The 14919-nt window shown below is 42.7% G+C and overlaps 1 protein-coding gene across 1 annotated transcript in view; it reads left to right on the plus strand.

Annotated features, from left to right (window-relative positions):
• Positions 1-442: 442 nt before the first annotated feature.
• Positions 443-14919, plus strand: part of LOC307031576 (kinesin-like protein KIF1C) — a 47518-nt gene continuing 33041 nt past the window's right edge. Inside the window, exons 1-14 of the mRNA XM_079668787.1 lie at positions 443-740; positions 7802-7929; positions 8481-8557; positions 8792-8870; positions 8955-9055; positions 9138-9203; positions 9684-9862; positions 10165-10276; positions 10352-10429; positions 10518-10583; positions 10681-10759; positions 12668-12746; positions 12822-12970; positions 14685-14780. Coding sequence (XP_079524913.1) covers positions 7824-7929; positions 8481-8557; positions 8792-8870; positions 8955-9055; positions 9138-9203; positions 9684-9862; positions 10165-10276; positions 10352-10429; positions 10518-10583; positions 10681-10759; positions 12668-12746; positions 12822-12970; positions 14685-14780 — 1267 coding nt within the window. The 5' untranslated portion in view covers positions 443-740; positions 7802-7823. The remainder of the gene's footprint in view (positions 741-7801; positions 7930-8480; positions 8558-8791; positions 8871-8954; positions 9056-9137; positions 9204-9683; positions 9863-10164; positions 10277-10351; positions 10430-10517; positions 10584-10680; positions 10760-12667; positions 12747-12821; positions 12971-14684; positions 14781-14919) is intronic.

Here is a 14919-nt window from a genome sequence, read left to right on the forward strand (position 1 = left end):
GATGGATTTAATAAAAATGTCACATTTTGAGTGTTTAAGTCTGACTTAATTTCAACATATATCCGTTAATATAAATACAACTAACTACAAATACAACTTTAAAATAGCCGGGTCCGTTTTAAATGACTTCTAAGTCTCTTGTCTTACAGTCATTTATTCTGGATGGATTTAATAATGATAATATTTGCTGGTAGTTTAGGTTGACTACAACTCAAAATATAAGTTTAATGTGTGTGTGTTCAGATGAGACTGAGTTATTGAGGTTTATATGAAGCGTTTTTGGACCAGATGAAAGTTTTCTGAATGTGTGTCAGAGTGAGCCCTCCCTCTGGAGGAGGGGCGGGTCGAGGCTCTATCGGGGCGGGGATTCAGGCCCCTCTCTCCGGGTCAGCCTCTCTCTGACTCCCCCCCCCCCCCCCCCCCCCCCTTCCTCCGTCACGGGGACGCGCATTCGCACACCGCCGCGCGGCCAGGCCTCGGCCAGCCTCTCTCTCTCTCTTTCCTCTCTTTCTCTAAAGTTTCTAACTCTCCGGTAACTCTCCGGTTTACCGTCACTAAACCCCCCCCCCCCCAATCACCCCCTAACAGAAGAACCGGAGCCAACCAGGGACCGGCTCTGGGTCAGAATCACAGCCGGACATAGAGCCTGGTTTTCGGCCGGGACTCTCCGCCCCGCCGCGGCCTCTCTCTCTCTCTCTGGAGTGACGTCATCCCGAGGAAACTTACAGAGGACTAAATTAGTGAGTAAAGTTTAGTTTAGCTTAGCGTGTGTGTGTGTGTGAGAGAGAGAGTGTGTGGAGAGAGAGAGAGAGAGAGAGAGAGAGAGAGAGAGAGAGAGAGAGAGAGAGAGAGAGAGAGAGAGAGAGAGAGAGAGAGAGAGAGAGAGAGAGAGAGAGAGAGAGAGAGAGAAGTGTGTGGGGCTCAGTTGCGCCCCCACCCCAAACTTTCTGACCAAGTGTGTGTGCGTGCGTGTGTGTGTGTGTGTGTGTGTGTCTATGAGGTGGGTGTGTGCGTGCGTGCGTGCGTGCGTGCGTGCGTGCGTGTGTCTGCCGGTACCGACAGGCCCGGGCCGGTACCAGCTGTGTGTTGCTGTTTGTTTGTTGTGTCTCGGTGAGATGGTTCCTCTCGGTCCGGTCGAGGTGCCTCAGCTCCAGTTAATAACATGTAAATATGAATGAATGATTTTGATTGACTCTCTAGGTCTGTGATACCCTGTGGTATAATAATGTGCACAATGTAGTAACTGCTTTTCCTCTTTTGTTTTCTTAGTTATGCTCTCTGTATTTGATATGTTTGTGTTCTGTGTATCGTTGCTGCCTTCTTGGTCAGGTCAGCATTGTAAATGAGATTTTATCTCAATGCTTTTTATCTGGTTAAATAAAGGTTAAATAAAAAATAAAATAAATAATAAATATATGTCATTTCATTTAGAATAATACACTTTAAAGACCTATGAGAGCATATCATAAAATAAACAAGTAAATAAAAGGATAATTTAATTGAAAATAATTCAATGTAATATAATATAAAGAAAAAAACATGTATTTTCCATTCCAAATATTATTAATTGTCTTTAAATTATTATTATGTTTTATATTTCTTTTATTTACCTTTTATTACAATTAAAAAATGCACTGACAAACAATACGATGCAATGCTTTAAAACATGATAAATATTATACGTTAAATCACTTTAAATCGTCAGGACGGAGTTCAGTCATGGTTTGCACTTTAAAAACACTATTTATTTATATGCATTTTAATAAACACTACATTTACCCCAAAACAATAAATACAAATGAAACAACATGTATTTGTTCCTTTATGGTCCATATTTAGAGAGTAGGAATGCTACTAATTGTTGTTACTAATTATAATTATAAATATCTATTTAATGATATAACCTGATACCTGAAAAGAAGGACCTTAGGTGTTTATAATTTAATAATGCATTTTAAATTACCCCACAAATAAAATATATTCAGGGTTTTGTGTTTTTTCTCAGATAAAGGGAATAATTGAGGAATGTTGCTGTAAACACACTAACCTCTGCACGCCGGGCTAAAGTTAGCCTGCGAGGCTAAAGGCATCCCAGCTGTGTGTGTGTGTGTGTGTGTGTGTGTGTGTGTGTGTGTGTGTGTGTGTGTGTGTGTGTGTGTGTGTGTGTGTGTGTGTGTGTGTGTGTGTGTGTGTGTGTGTGTGTGTGTGTGTGTGTGTGTGTGTGTGTGTGTGTGTGTGTGTGTGTGTGTGTGTGTGTGTGTGTGTGTGTGTGTGTGTGTCAGTAAACTGATATCATGAGTTGGAGGATCATCTCCTTCAGATTAGCTCATGACTGATTCCGTCACTTCGCCCATCGACCAATCACAGCGCGCCCTCTTTCATCACCGTGATGATGTCATCGAAGAGGCGGGGCTTGAGACAGGCGGACAGGAACGTAAACATCTATTATTTTAATTTATTTTAAAATTCGGAATTCACACACACTTTAGTCTTCACACACTTTAGTCTTCACACACTTTAGTCTTCACACACACTTTAGTCTTCACACACTTTAGTTTTCACACACTTTAGTCTTCACACACTTTAGTCTTCACACACTTTAGTCTTCACACACTTTAGTCTTCACACACCGTAGTCTTCACACACTTTAGTCTTCACACACTTTAGTCTTCACACACACTTTAGTCTTCACACACACTTTAGTCTTCACACACTTTAGTCTTCACACACACTTTAGTCTTCACACACTTTAGTCTTCACACACCGTAGTCTTCACACACTTTAGTCTTCACACACTTTAGTCTTCACACACACTTTAGTCTTCACACACCGTAGTCTTCACACACACCTTGCCTCAGTGTGTCCTGACTTATCGGCTCACATCACAAACAGATATAATGTAATACTTAGTGTTTGTGATGCCAACATTTCCCACTGCAAGTGAAGGCAGCTCGTTGTCATTGTGAAGGAGAGACGAGTGTGAAATGTTTCCTACAAACCAGGCTGAGGGCTATCTTTAGCTGTGTGTGTGTGTGTGTGTGTGTGTGTGTGTGTGTGTGTGTGTGTGTGTGTGTGTGTGTGTGTGTGTGTGTGTGTGTGTGTGTGTGTGTGTGTGTGTGTGTGTGTGTGTGTGTGTGTGTGTGTGTGTGTGTGTGTGTGTGTGTGTGTGTGTGTGTGTGTTTGAAGGCCATTCATTATCACATTCCTCCGGAGAGCCACATGGAGCTCAGTCTGTCTGTGATCAGATCAGAGGATCAATGACCTGCAGAGGGACCAGATATCATCGTTACTCACAGAAAACATATCATTACAGGTTTAAATTCCATCTTGAAAGAATCCACTCTCAGATCTGTGTGAACGCACGAACCGGCTGCAAAAAGAAGCTTATTTAAGGTGATTCAGCATACTTTAACTTTAACGTCTAAATTGCATCAGACATCCCAGAATAAGATGCAGAACCTGCCTGAGAACATGCACACTTTAAAGTTTGATTCAGTTCAAAGAAATCCACTCATAGATGTGTGTACGGGGTGCAGTGCAAAACAGAAGCTAATCATTAAGATCAGGGCCAGGGGGCATTAACTTCATTTGTAATCTTTCCCAGACATTCTCACTTTAACTAAAAAGCACTTGAACGCACCACGATAACAGCTGGCGTGAGCTCGCTATCCTGCAGTTAGAAACAAAACAAATATTCCCAAATTGGGATTTAATAAAGTACATTTTATCTGATCTTTAACACACATTTGTTTTTCATTTAAAAAACACACTTTATCTCTGAGGCAAAGATCTGTCTTTACTAACGTCTCTTTGAACAGCTGTTAGCTTTCAAACTAGCCCAGCCTGCTCCACCAGAGTTTGTGTGTGTGTGTGTGTGTGTGTGTGTGTGTGTGTGTGTGTGTGTGTGTGTGTGTGTGTGTGTGTGTGTGTGTGTGTGTGTGTGTGTGTGTGTGTGTGTGTGTGTGTGTGTGTGTGTGTGTGTGTGTGTGTGTGTGTGTGTGTGTGTGTGTGTGTGTGTGTGTGTGTGTGTGTGTGAGGATGCCTGTGTTCTGATGTCAGCGTTTCTGCCCGGGTCTATGGTATGCAGGCTCCAATCCAGTATCTCTGTCCACCATCTTGTCTGTTTGCTGAGTTCCTGATGTGAGGCCGTGTTGACAAAGCACACACCCTCTGTTTAAACCGTGTGTGTGTGTGTGTGTGTGTGTGTGTGTGTGTGTGTGTGTGTGTGTGTGTGTGTGTGTGTGTGTGTGTGTGTGTGTGTGTGTGTGTGTGTGTGTGTGTGTGTGTGTGTGTGTGTGTGTGTGTGTGTGTGTGTGTGTGTGTGTGTGTGTGTGTGTGTGTGTGTGTGTGTGTGTGTGTGTGTGTGTGTTACAGTAATGAGTTGTACCTGGTTAACCTTTAACACATTAGTTCCAGTGGCTGAGTCTACACTGACACAGGGTCACTGTTTAGAATGAGTACATAATAACACGATGGATAAAAGACAATTCCATAAAAACAGAAAAGTTCAAATAAAAAGTAAATAATCTAAGAATAAATAAATAACAGGATAAATATAATTAAAGCTGAGATAAATTAACGAATAATGAAATAAATAATACCATAATAATTGTACAGATGATACATTCAACAGTGAAAACACAAGGTACAATAATGAAAGATAATCAAATACACTCAAAGATGATGAATTAAAGTAAGAAAATAGAGTAATAATAAAGTTAAAATATAAATAAAATGGTAATATAAAACTCTAAACTGCTAAACAGCTCTTTAGATGAGTTTAAATCAGGAAGAAGCCTGAATAAAGAAGTGTTTTGTCTCCATGAAGAAACCATCTGCTCCACATACAGACTCTCAGGTGCGTCTGCAGCTTCCTGCCATAATGACAGGGTCTGAAACATACCTGAGAAACCTGGCTCACAGACACACACACACACACACACACACACACACACACACACACACACACACACACACACACACACACACACACACACACACACACACACACACACACACACAGAGAGAGACACGCACACACACACACGCACACACACACACACACACACACACACACACACACACACACACACACACACACTCACTCACACTCTTCAGTAGTGTGTCTCAGTTATTGTAAGACATGTAAACCATTGTGTAATAGTTATTTGCTTAAAGAGAGGCCCTGCTCTGCTTCATTGGACTCCTTTGTTTACTTCAAGGACATAGTGACATAAAAGCGCTCCAACACATTGTACGTGATAGGCCAAGGGGTGGGACATCTCTTAGTGGTTGACCAATAACAACATAGACGGCCAGCTAACCAATCAGATCAGACTGGGCTCTGGTTTCAGACAGAGGGTGAGATATATATATTTTCAGTGGCGGATTAACACACACTTGGAGCTGTAGGGTGTGTATGTGACGAGGGTTCATTCAGAGTCTGTTTTTCCTTTGACTAAAAGTCTGGGAATGTGATCTTATCTTGGAAAACGATTATAGGTTAGTTTGTGTCAACACAACGTGTTTTACTCATCATGTGATATACTGTTAAAACAAATATATATATATATATTTTGAATGCATCAAATAAAAAGAGAATATAAGGAAAATAAATGTATTGAGGTCGAGGGAAAACTGGTTTGCTGAAAAAATATGTATTTGCTTTCTGTGCAACAATGCTCTTGTGATTATATGTTGAACACACACACACACACACACACACACACACACACACACACACACACACACACACACACACACACACACACACACACACACACACACACACACACACACACACACACACACACGGATCACTGTGCTGTTGTTGTGAGTGTGGAGGGAGCAACTACAGGTTAGCTTAGCCTAATCGATCAGTGCACTACGAAGCCAGTGCTAGACAGTGAACTGTCAACGGGGGGAGCCCCGCCGGTCATTATTATCAGGAGAGCTGGATCTGATCGATATGGACATAAACGCGAGTGAAGTGTAACCAGACGCGAGAGAGAGATCAGATCACCTGCTGAGTCTGACGGAGACACGCAGCTCTGCATGATCACCTGAAGCTCCGCCCTCTGTTTAGCGAGCTGACCGGACTGCGCAAAATGCGTACATGAAGTGTCATGAACGCAAGAAATCCTACCCTCGTGCGGGCGCGCTCATGTGATTGGCTTAGACTGGAGGAGACGTCTGATTGGCTATAGATGAGAGAAATTACAAGTACGAATCGGCTGACCGTCAGGGGAGTCTCAAAAAACCCACACACGAATGCACAGCGATCCGTGCACAGAAAGCAGTTTGTGTTTGCAGGTTCAGGATTTAAACGGAAAACCAATATGTGTGGATCAAAAATACACATGTAACACTTTTTTCTGTGTTTGGATTTTATTTACATGAATATGAAACGGAACACGTTTGTGTTTGCATTGAAAAACACAAGTGTGGATCCTTCTGTGAAAGCGTAGCTTCTCTCGCGGTGCTCGCTGCAAAAGTAGAGCAATGTTCTACTTTGAAGGAGGCGTCAGCCAATCGAATCATATGCCAGTCCAAGCTCTAGCCAATCAAACGGCGTGCTTGTGTGTCTGGGGCGGGAGATTCATGTGATTGGTTGTTGGTCGAGTTTCAGCCCCCCCCGCCGGCAAGCGACAACGCACGCCACCGTGTGGAGGGGCCGTAACCCTAACCCTTACCAAGTCTACACCCTAAAATGAATGATTCCCCTCATGGGGACCTCCATTATGTCCCCATGAGGGGGTTATGGGGACCTCCATTATGTCCCCATAACCCCATTATGGGGACATAATGGACAGTCTATCTTACTGCGCCACACCCCCCGCGAGTCCCCACACGTGACTGTGTAAACCGATTTAGGTCCCCACAAGTATAGTAATGCTAGACCACACACACACACACACACACACACACACACACACACACACACACACACACACACACACACACACTTCTTCTGCATTAGCTTCACTTACAGACGGACCTGTGTCAGAGGAGTACAGTAACACAGAGAGAGAGAGACTGGAGTTTCCATGAAGACCACAAACACAACACAGAGAGGAATGTGGAGACAGAGGAAAATATGAGGAAGAGGAGGAGGAAGAGGAGGAGGAGGAAGAGAAGAAGTTAAAACAATATTAGAAAGGAAAGGGAGGAGGAGAGGAAAATGAGATGTGTGAAGAGGAAGGAAAGGAAGGAGGGTTTAGAGAGGAAGGAAAGGAAGTGAGAAAGATAAATTCTGCTGATGATTTTCCACGCCCGTTACAATAATACAAGATCTCAGAGTTTTCAAAATGTTGCCTGAAAGTATTCCAACTTGTTGTTTTTTTAAAGCACAAAACTGTAATATTTCTAAAAGTATTTCATCACAACTTTTCCCTTTTAATGTTCTGTGACTTTCCTCCTTCAATATTTCTAACTTCTTTCTCAGAAATATTGTAACTTTTCCCACTAAATATCCGTAACCTATTCACAAAGTGTTCTGACTGTTCTTTACTTAATGACTAATCTGTCATCAAAAGTGTTATCTTTGAATGTTCTGTTGATAGACGGCTCTTTGCTGCTCTTTATTTCAGCTTGATTTCCTTCAAGTGTCTTTTTAACAGAAAACACATATTATGTAAAGTTATCGTGTTTAAAAGTGAGAATCACCTGGAACTACATTTCCCATGATGCACCTGTTCACCCCTTCAGAACCTCCCTGCCTTCTTTTTTTTCTTTTCTTCATAATTTTGTTTCTAAAACAGAATGTGTTGTTTAATCGAGCTCTCTGATTGGCTGTCCTCAGGTGAAGTGGGCGGGGCCTAAAGATGGCGGGAGCCTCGGTGAAAGTGGCGGTTCGAGTCCGGCCGTTCAACTCCAGAGAAACGGGACGAAACGCCAAGTGTGTGATCCAGATGCAGGGAAACACCACCTGTAAGAGACACACACACACACACACACACACACACACACACACACACACACACACACACACACACACACACACACACACACACACACACACACACACACTGGATGTCTATACTAAATATGTTCACAAGTTGTTAAGCACTAATGAGAGAAAAAAACAATGTGTGTGTGTGTGTGTGTGTGCGTGTGTGTGTGTGTGTGTGTGTGTGTGTGTGTGTGTGTGTGTGTGTGTGTGTGTGTGTGTGTGTGTGTGTGTGTGTGTGTGTGTGTGTGTGTGTGTGTGTGTGTGTGTGTGTGTGTGTGTGTGTGTGTGTGTGTGTGTGCGTGCGTGCGTGCGTGCGTGCGTGCGTGCGTGCGTGCGTGCGTGTGTTTAAATAGGTTCAGAGGTCACATGTCAGGGAGACAGAGGCATGCTGGGTATTCTGCTTTCTAACATAGAACATAGAAACGAGTAGTATTTAAATGTATATGTAATAACCCCTCAGCGCTGTGTGAGTCTGAATAAATGCAAGATGTTTAAAATGTGTTTTATAATTATTCATGTTATTCTCCAGGCATCACGAACCCCAAGCAGCCCAAAGACGGAGCGAAGAACTTCAGCTTCGATTATTCCTACTGGTCCCACACCACGGTGAGACCTGACTGCTAAATATAGAATGTGTTTAGAGAAATCTATTTAATATGTATTGATAAGTTAGTCAATAAAAAGCGTATATTTCGATTTTAAGGCGATAAAAATGTAGATTACATTTTTAAGAAATAATAAATTATATGGATTTTTAAGGATATAAATAAATCTAACCCATTTTGAGGAAATGGATGAGTGTATTTAACTTGAGGAATTTGTTGTCATTAATATGTTCAGGCAGAGGAGCCGGGGTTTGCGTGTCAGCGTCAGGTTTACAAAGACATCGGAGAGGAGATGCTGCTGCACGCCTTCGAGGGTAACGGCTGCTCATCATCATCATCCAACTGTTTATTTAATAATAACAACAATAACAACACTAACGTTGTTGTTTACCTCCCAGGGTACAACGTGTGTATCTTTGCGTACGGACAGACCGGAGGAGGCAAGAGTTACACCATGATGGGGAGGCAGGAGCCGGGCCAGGAGGGCATCATTCCTCAGGTACATATCACTTCAGTTTCACCTGGTATGTGTTATTATATAGGAAGTGAATGCTACTGAGCCCTCTCTCCCCCCCCCCCAGCTGTGTGAGGACCTGTTCCAGAGGACAGGAGGAAACGCTGATCTTGACCTCAACTATTCGGTGGAGGTAAAAACTCAATCAGAACTATCTGATCCGTGTTCTTTGTAAAATTATTTCGTAATGGTTTTTTTTCTGGTTTTCTGTGAAACGTTGTCGTCACATTTATCTTTTAGAAAGATTATATTTTCTTCATTTCTTTGTAAATATGTTTTTCTTATTTTTGATCAGAACAAACGGTGTTTCTTGTTAAAGGTTTTTTTTTTTCTACCTTTTTTTGACTTTTTTTTAGAAATCTATCATTCTCGGTTATTTTTTGTGAAAAATGTTCTTTTAGAATTATTTTCATGTATTTTGATCGTTTTGCTTTTTCCTTTTCTTCTGTTTTAAGTGTTTAAGAAAACAAAATAATTGTTCGTGATTTTGTGAAATGGTTTTCTTTATTTTAAAAACACGTATATTTGTTATTGTTTAGAAACATTTAGTTGAAAAGGCTAAACTCTTTATATTTAATGCATTTAACCTGTGACATCTCCATTCGTCCTCCAGGTGTCCTACATGGAGATTTACTGCGAGCGCGTTCGAGACCTCTTGAATCCGAAGTCCTCTCTGACTCTTCGGGTCCGAGAGCATCCGATCCTCGGCCCGTACGTCGAGGATCTCTCAAAGCTCGCCGTCACCGGGTTCCCCGACATCCGAGACCTGATGGACGCCGGCAACAAGGCGCGGTACGTCTTTATATTAATATATAAACTATATTCTATAATATAACTATCATCCGAGACCTGAGGCCTGGACTACGAAGACGGGTTTTACGCATTCAAACACGTGTTCTGTTACCAGCTGTATTCACCTTGCAGGTGCAGCTATGTGGCTTTGATCCTGGATAAAGTGTTTAAGTCATGGATGTTTACAAGGCATTCTTGGAGCTGTAGTCCAGATGAGTCAACCTGTGAAAATGACCTGTGTGTAGATAGGTTACTTCATGGGGGATCTAATATCTTTCTTTCTTCCTGTTTCCTGTCTTCAGGACGGTGGCGGCGACCAACATGAACGAGACGTCGTCTCGATCTCACGCCGTCTTCACCATCGTCTTCACTCAGAGACGAAGAGACCAGATGACCGGCCTCGACACCGAGAAGGTACAGAAAGACACACATTTACTGTCCTGATAATACATTGCATTTTATTTCAATGTAAAATGTCTGTGTGTTCAGGTGAGTAAGATCAGCCTGGTGGATCTGGCAGGAAGTGAACGCGCCGACTCTTCGGGGGCGAAGGGCACCCGGCTAAAGGTCAGAGGTCGCATCTTTATTTATTTATTTAACCATTTAATCGTCACTTTCTGCAGTTCTAATTAAAACATCTGTCTTTTGTCCACAGGAAGGAGCCAACATCAATAAGTCCCTCACCACGCTGGGGAAGGTCATCTCTGCTCTCGCTGAGATGGTAAGAACATCATTTCATTCAAATGAAGAATTCAACTTGTTTTTTCTTGTTCTTTTATATTTGATCGTTTGAATGAATATGGTTTCTGAATGTGTAGCAGAGCAACAAGAAGAGGAGGAGCGACTTCATCCCGTACAGAGACTCGGTGCTCACCTGGCTGCTGAAGGAGAACCTGGGTCAGTCTCAACATGCACTCATGGCGTAACAGTCGGCACATCGGGGGTCTCGTTTATTTATGTTTGTATTCTGACCTAAGGGAAAGCTGCAGATCTACTAAATCAAAGCTCTTCCTGTCCGGATGGTTCCAGAGGATTCAGACGATATGTTCTGTTCATGATTCTCTGGAGAATAACTGCTCGCCTGCGTTTACGCACTTCAGAGTGGCTTTAGGCTTTAGGGTGTGGGAACGTGCCCTGACGTTACCAACACCTTTTATTCATCACGTCTTAAGATATGATACGATACGAAATAATACGATACGATACGTAATAATACGATACGATACGTAATAATACGATACGATACGTTATAATACGATACGATACGTAATAATACGATACGATACGTAATAATACGATACGATACGTTATAATACGATACGATACGATACGTAATAATACGATACGATACGTAATAATACGATACGTAGTAATACGATACGATACGTAATAATACGATACGATACGTAATAATACGATACGTTATAATACGATACGAGACGTAATAATACGATACGTAGTAATACGATACGATACGATACATAATAATACGATACGTTATAATACGATACGAGACGTAATAATACGATACGTAATAATACGATACGATAACACTTGGATGGTCAGGTCAAGTCTGAAATGCTCCTTGCATCCAAGCAGCTCCATGTGTAACATCAACAGACAAACATCCAGACACAAGAACAACAAACATGGAACATCCCAGCAGGATCAGTGAGAGCTGCTCGAAGAGCCTTCAGCGTCTGACCAGCAGCTCTGTGTTCACTGAGAGGATGGAGCACATCTGGAGCACAGAGGATGCTTCAGACTGACTGGAGCAGATCAGGAGCACAGAGGATGCTTCAGACTGACTGGAGCAGATCAGGAGCACAGAGGATGTTTCAGACTGACTGGAGCAGATCAGGAGCACAGAGGATGCTTCAGACTGACTGGAGCACATCTGGAGCACAGAGGATGCTTCAGACTGACTGGAGCACATCTGGAGCACAGAGGATGCTTCAGACTGACTGGAGCACATCTGGTGGAAAGATCTCATGCAAAGGTTTTTAAAAAAGTCAAGGGTGTGTTCACACCTGCCCTGTACAGTTCGGTTGAATCGAACCCTGGTGCGTTTAGCCGCATGGTGCGGTTCATTTGGGTCGGTGTGAACGCAGTCCGAGACCTCTGAAGTGAACTAAACAACCGGACTCTGGTCCGCCTCAAAGAGGTGGTCTCGGAGCGCTTGCTTGTGAACTCTGGAGCGGTTCATTGCTGGTGTGAACGCAGTCCGCAAAACATAGGAAGCGTAGTATTTACAAGAACGCGGATGTCTTCAAAACCTTTAGCGAAAGAGTCTTTCAAGACATCCGCGGTTGTTTACTTAAAGAGTGAAGCAGAATGAAGTGTTGAACAGTGTCGTGTAAAGTCAAAATTCTCCGTCAGCTATAAAAGTAAGAGCACCTGTCGTCGGTGAAACGCGCTCCTGACTGCAGAACGTCTCTCATGTGTTATAATCTTTTTTAACGGACGTGGTCTGATTATATAATCATACACGCGGGCCGCTAGTGTCTGTTGATCTCCAGATTAACAGCAGCATGAGAATAACCTGCCGATGCTCCATGGCGGAGGCCCCGGTAGAAATTGCCGGGATTTGCGTTTTCACCCCCTTAATGTCTGACCAATGGATGAACAGCATTTCCGTGCACATGACTTGTGTTTAAAGTTTATAGTCCGTTTGAGTTTTGCCCGTGTGAACGCAAACCGAACCTTCTGAAAAGTGAAGCAATGTAACAAACTGTGGTCTGGTGCGCACCTGAGAGCGGACTATTAGGTGTGAATGAGACCTTAATACATGTGTTTTTATTTCAGGAGGGAACTCCCGCACGGCGATGATCGCAGCTCTGAGTCCGGCCGACATCAACTACGAGGAAACACTCAGCACCCTGAGGTAAATACTCATATACTGTATATATATACTGCAGTACTCTCTTATACACACGTATTCATATATATATCTGTACAGGTACGCAGACCGAGCCAAACAGATCCGCTGCAACGCCATCATCAACGAGGATCCAAACGCCAGACTGATCCGAGAGCTGAAGGACGAGGTGGAGCGCCTCCGGAGCCTGCTGTTCAGCCAGGGGCTGCAAGAACTGCTGCAGAACACAAGTACTACCTCTAATACTGTATATACACATTATATATACATGTAGTACACACTGAGGAGGCTCGGTAACACGAGTACACACTTAAATATACAGAAAATATGCAGAAACACGTACTTTAATACAACTCTCTCAGGAGCTGCTGAATTGTCAAAATACTCACTTCAAAAACTAAAATACTGCGTTTTACAGAAAAACTCATAATGCATGCATTTTGTTCTCTGTACTGCAGATACTCTGACTCTCTGCACACAGCTCAGTGTAATAATAACAGTGGAGAAGTGACGGGGCAGAAACCCTCGTTCTTACGCAGCGGTCCAGACACAGACATCAAACGGCAAAACATATTCAGTGTGCAGTTCCTTTGGCATTAGGGCAGGGATATCTAGATACTTTTGAAGGTTTGACATAATGAATTGTGCTACTTTTAAAGCAAGCAGCGATGTTTTCAAATCTGTAATCAAAGAGGTCCGCAAAAACGCTATCGACCAATCAGATTGCTTGATTTGGCTTGTCCGTTTTATAAATATACATTTCTTCCGTTACGAAACAAACTTACAAAGCATAAAATGGAAACATTTAAGATTAACTTCGACCTCCGGGGGGGTCTTACTATAGTATGTAGGAGTGGATTGAGCAGTGCCTATCTCCAGAGAGCACCTAAACTACGACATGCAGAGCTACGTGAAGAGCAGGTAGACCAACTGGAAAAGTAGCACCATTCAAAAGCTTTCTGATGCGGGTCTTGAAACAAAGCAGAGAAATTATGACCGTTAGTGGCCACAGGTGCGAAAGCTCTCTCCAGAGCTACTGGAAGCCCAATCTCGGGGACCGGAGAAAGGGGAGCAATATTCTCGCCACGCCAAGCAACAGCCTCGAACAACCTCAACCTATACAAGTGACCACGTAAGCCATGCTACTGATGCTGGACAGTTTTTCAGTGGATGCACAATAAACAGCAACATACACATTAATGTAAATAAACAGCCAAATAATGGATCAACGCTCTCTGTCTAATATGTTCGCTTGCTGTTAGTGTTGTTGCATAGCAACCACCTTGCACTATGTTTTGTGCAGAACGCAACGGAGGGACTATTTTATTTTGAACATCATTATTTACTAATAGAAACTATTTAAATTAGAGTGTGTATTTTTCTTTCATATTGCCACACTTGGTAACCGTTTTATAAAGCGTTAGGGTTATAATATATAACATATAGCTGTGACATAATTAGCATATACCACGGCCTGTCGTGAGGTATTGTTTCCATATACTTTAAAAACTGCTTTAAATGAGATGTGGTCCAATCAGGATGAACATGTGGTTTGATTTATCAACTCTAGTGTGTGTGTGTGTGTGTGTGTGTGTGTGTGTGTGTGTACGTGTGTACGTGTGTGTACGTGTGTGTACGTGTGTGTGTGTGTGGAATAATGTGTGTGTGTGTGGTTTGGGTTTTGGTATGTACGGTATGTGTGGTATGTGAGAGCAGGATATTTAAAGAGTGTGTTTGCGGCTGCGGTGTGTGTGTGTGTGTGTGTGTGTGTGTGTGTGTGTGTGTGTGTGTGTGTGTGTGTGTGTGTGTGTGTGTGTGTGTGTGTGTGTGTGTGTGTGTGTGTGTGTGTGTGTGTGTGTGTGTGTGTGTGTGTGTGTGTGTGTGTGTGTGTGTGTGTGTGTGTGTGTGTGTGTGATATTAATACTCTCTCTCTCTCTGTCTCAGTGAACAACAGCAGCCCCCTCGCCCCCCGCTCCTCCCTGCAGCAGCTGGCTCTGACAGCCAATGGGATCGCAGAGAAGGATAGCTCCGCCCCCTCCGGTGTGTGTTTTTTACATGATTCTTTAAACCAAATAAATAAATCCACTCTTTATTTTACATAAATCTGAACTAATTTAAAAAGTCTGTTCGGTTACTTATTGCTTTATTTTTATTTATTTATTTTTGTGCATACCTTTTA

Source organism: Notothenia rossii (genome assembly GCF_949606895.1).
Source record: "Notothenia rossii genome assembly, chromosome: 3".
Lineage (NCBI taxonomy): Eukaryota > Metazoa > Chordata > Actinopteri > Perciformes > Nototheniidae > Notothenia > Notothenia rossii.